This window comes from Propithecus coquereli, unplaced genomic scaffold (assembly GCF_000956105.1).
Source record: "Propithecus coquereli isolate 6110/MARCELLA unplaced genomic scaffold, Pcoq_1.0 Scaffold121, whole genome shotgun sequence".
Classification (NCBI taxonomy): domain Eukaryota; kingdom Metazoa; phylum Chordata; class Mammalia; order Primates; family Indriidae; genus Propithecus; species Propithecus coquereli.
This window is the reverse complement of record NW_012136192.1, coordinates 507494-510343: the sequence shown is the minus strand read 5'-3', so window position 1 is coordinate 510343 and position 2850 is coordinate 507494. Positions and strand designations below refer to the sequence as shown.

Sequence of the window (2850 nt, the reverse complement as noted above, 5' to 3'; positions counted from 1 at the left end):
TAGCCAGGCATGGTGGTGCCCACCTGTAGTCCCAGCTATTCAGGAGGCTGAGACAGGAGGATCCCTTGAGCCCAGGAGTTAAAGGCTGCAGTGAGCTATGATCGTGCCATAGCTCGTGAGACCTTGTCTTTAAAAAAATAAAATAAAAATGAGAAGATAATTGGTGACAACTAACTGCAACGTTTGGTTTTCCTCTGTGGCACGTAGCTGCAGGCGGCCAGTCTCCTATTTGTGGATAATCCTGTGGGCAGTGGGTTCAGTTACGTGAACAAGAGTGACGCGTATGCCAAAGACCTTGCTACAGTGGCTTCAGACATGATGGTTCTCCTGAAGACCTTCTTCGATTGCCACAAAGAATTCCAGGTAAGCAAAGACTCAGGAACAGCTAAGTAAAGGGCTAGCAGTAGCAACTCTACTTCCGTCAGAATAAGCGCAAACTTAACCAAGAGTTTAATGCCAGGCTGATTTCAGAGCAAACCTTTTTACTCCTAAGATTGGGTTGTGGACTTTTGTTTTTATCATCGCTAAAGATGGTTTTTTAGCTTGAAAGATTGACCTTAGAGTCACTATTCTAATCAGGCTTGATAATCAGATACGGGGGGGAAAAAACAAAAGCAGAATTGAAGTTAATTTGGGTGAATTAAAAAGCAATCAGGATATTTAATGTTTTGTAAATTTATTTTCTTGCTAGACAGTTCCATTCTACATTTTCTCAGAGTCCTACGGAGGAAAAATGGCAGCTGGCATTGCCCTAGAACTTTATAAGGTAACAGAGAAGATGACTTTGTTGTTATGATTTGGGACAGAAAACCGATGATGTTACTTTTTTGTACTGATGTGATGTTGAATATACTTTGAATAGGGCCGTGCGCATGCAGAGTAAGATTAAGTCTGGAGTAAGAACCATGAAAAGTTTTTATTGTAAAAAAACAGTGACAATCTCGGGACACCCGGGTTGCCCCCAAGTTTCCTGGCAGTGTCTGATGCTGAAGAGACCACTTTATTTCTGGGGCTGTGCTTTCTCTAAGATCTAGGTTACCAGTAAAAGTGTCTTCACCTGTGATTATGGAGCAAGTGAGTCAGGAGAGAATCGCTATGGAAGAGGCAGGCAAAAAGACAACGGGTTGTTGCAGGTGGAAACTGAACTCTAAGCACAGACCTTTGTTTTTTGCTAATGCTGTATGTACCTGGTGTTGAACTACTGGTGATCAATAGAAGACTCTGGGAGTATGGAAGTAAAAAAAAAAAAAAAAGAAGAAGAAGAAGAAGAAGAATATTTTATGACACATGAAACTGAAATTTCAACATCCACAAACAAGGTTTTATTAGGATGCTCATGTTTACGTACTGCCTGTGGCTGCGTTAGCGCTACATTGGCAGGGTTGAGTAATTGCAGCATAGACTGCATTTGGTCCACAAAACCTAAAATATTTAATATCTGGCCTTTTATAGAAAAAATTGCTGGCGTCTGTCATAGGTGATGCGCACTCGTTTTACATCAGATCACAAGGCATGAATGTCTAGATCTAGTCTGAGCCCTCCCTGGAACTGTTAGGGTCTCTTCCTGTGACAGAAAGTTATTTGAATGGTATTATTTTTGCACTATTTGGATGTCCAGTTCCTCTTTCACCTGATAGTTTTAACATCAATTTGTAATTCTCACCTCAGTCAGTAATTTCATTAGGAGTTTCACACTGATGCTTTTCTCCTCCTGTCATTGTGTCCCCAGCTATTAGCTGAGCTGGCATTCTTCCATGAAGTGGCACTTCCCTCATCACCTGGGGCTATTTAAGTTACTCTGAAATAGAGTTCCTTCTGGAAAATCCAGATAAATGCATAATTCTTTCTCTTTAATTACGAATGTTTAAAGTCAGGATATTCATTGTTTTAGATCTCTAGAGAGCTTGTGCATTCGCAATATTCAAAATTCAAAAAATGTAAAAAGCATACTATAAAGGTTTTCCCTCTTTCCTCTGTCCTGTCCCCTAATGCCATCTCTGTTGTTAGTTTCTGCTGTATTTTTCCAGAGGTCTGATGTGCTTGTCTAAACTATGCCATATATGTTCTTTTTATGGACAGTTATACAAATGTTATACAAATGATAGTATTTGTTATACAAATGAGAGATATATACTATACACTAGTCTATAACTCTTTTTTAAAAAGTTAACATATACCTTGGAAATCTTTTCATATCAGTCCATAAAGAGTTATTCTCATTCTTTTTTTAAGTTCATCATGTACCATGGAAATAACCATAATTTCTTTAGCCCGTCTTACTGAAAAATGTTTAGATTGTTTCCAATTTTCTGCTCCCGGACAGATGTATTACTTTGAAAATGAATAAAAGGAACAGAGAGGCATGAACTTCTAGTCCCCAGGCCCCTATTCCACCCTCGAGGATGTCCTAAGGAGGTTTCTCGGTCCTCCAGTCTCTGCTGCTTGGCGGGGTAACTGTACGCATGGAGCTCCCCGAGCACCCTGTGAGAAATCACAGGCCAGGTGGGGGGCAGTGCCCCTCCTAAGGAAGACTAGGGCTGCGCCTCACTCCACACACATCCTGACAACACCTGTGAATTAAGATAAAGAGAAGCTCAAATAGTTCCTGTTTGTTTTGCAAACGGCCGCAGGAAAGAGTTACCCTTGCTCTGTTGTGGGTATCTCTAGTCCTTTGGTACCCAGGGAAGTTTGGAAAGGGTGGGCGGTTTTCTGTGCCCAGGAGAGGCAGTGTGTGAAGGCTTGGCTCCTTCCTCTCTGAGGGGGATGGAGGCCTCTGGATCGCCGTGGCGAGAATGTCTCTTGGTTCTTCTTTCAGGCCATTCAGCAGGGGACCATCAAGTGCACCTTTTC

General features: G+C 41.6%; 1 protein-coding gene across 1 annotated transcript in view; it reads left to right on the top strand.

Annotated features, from left to right (window-relative positions):
- Positions 1 to 2850, top strand: part of SCPEP1 (serine carboxypeptidase 1) — a 64077-nt gene that overhangs the window by 39667 nt on the left and 21560 nt on the right. Inside the window, exons 3-5 of the mRNA XM_012665672.1 lie at positions 208 to 363; positions 692 to 766; positions 2816 to 2850. Of these exons, the coding sequence (XP_012521126.1) occupies positions 208 to 363; positions 692 to 766; positions 2816 to 2850 (266 nt within the window). The remainder of the gene's footprint in view (positions 1 to 207; positions 364 to 691; positions 767 to 2815) is intronic.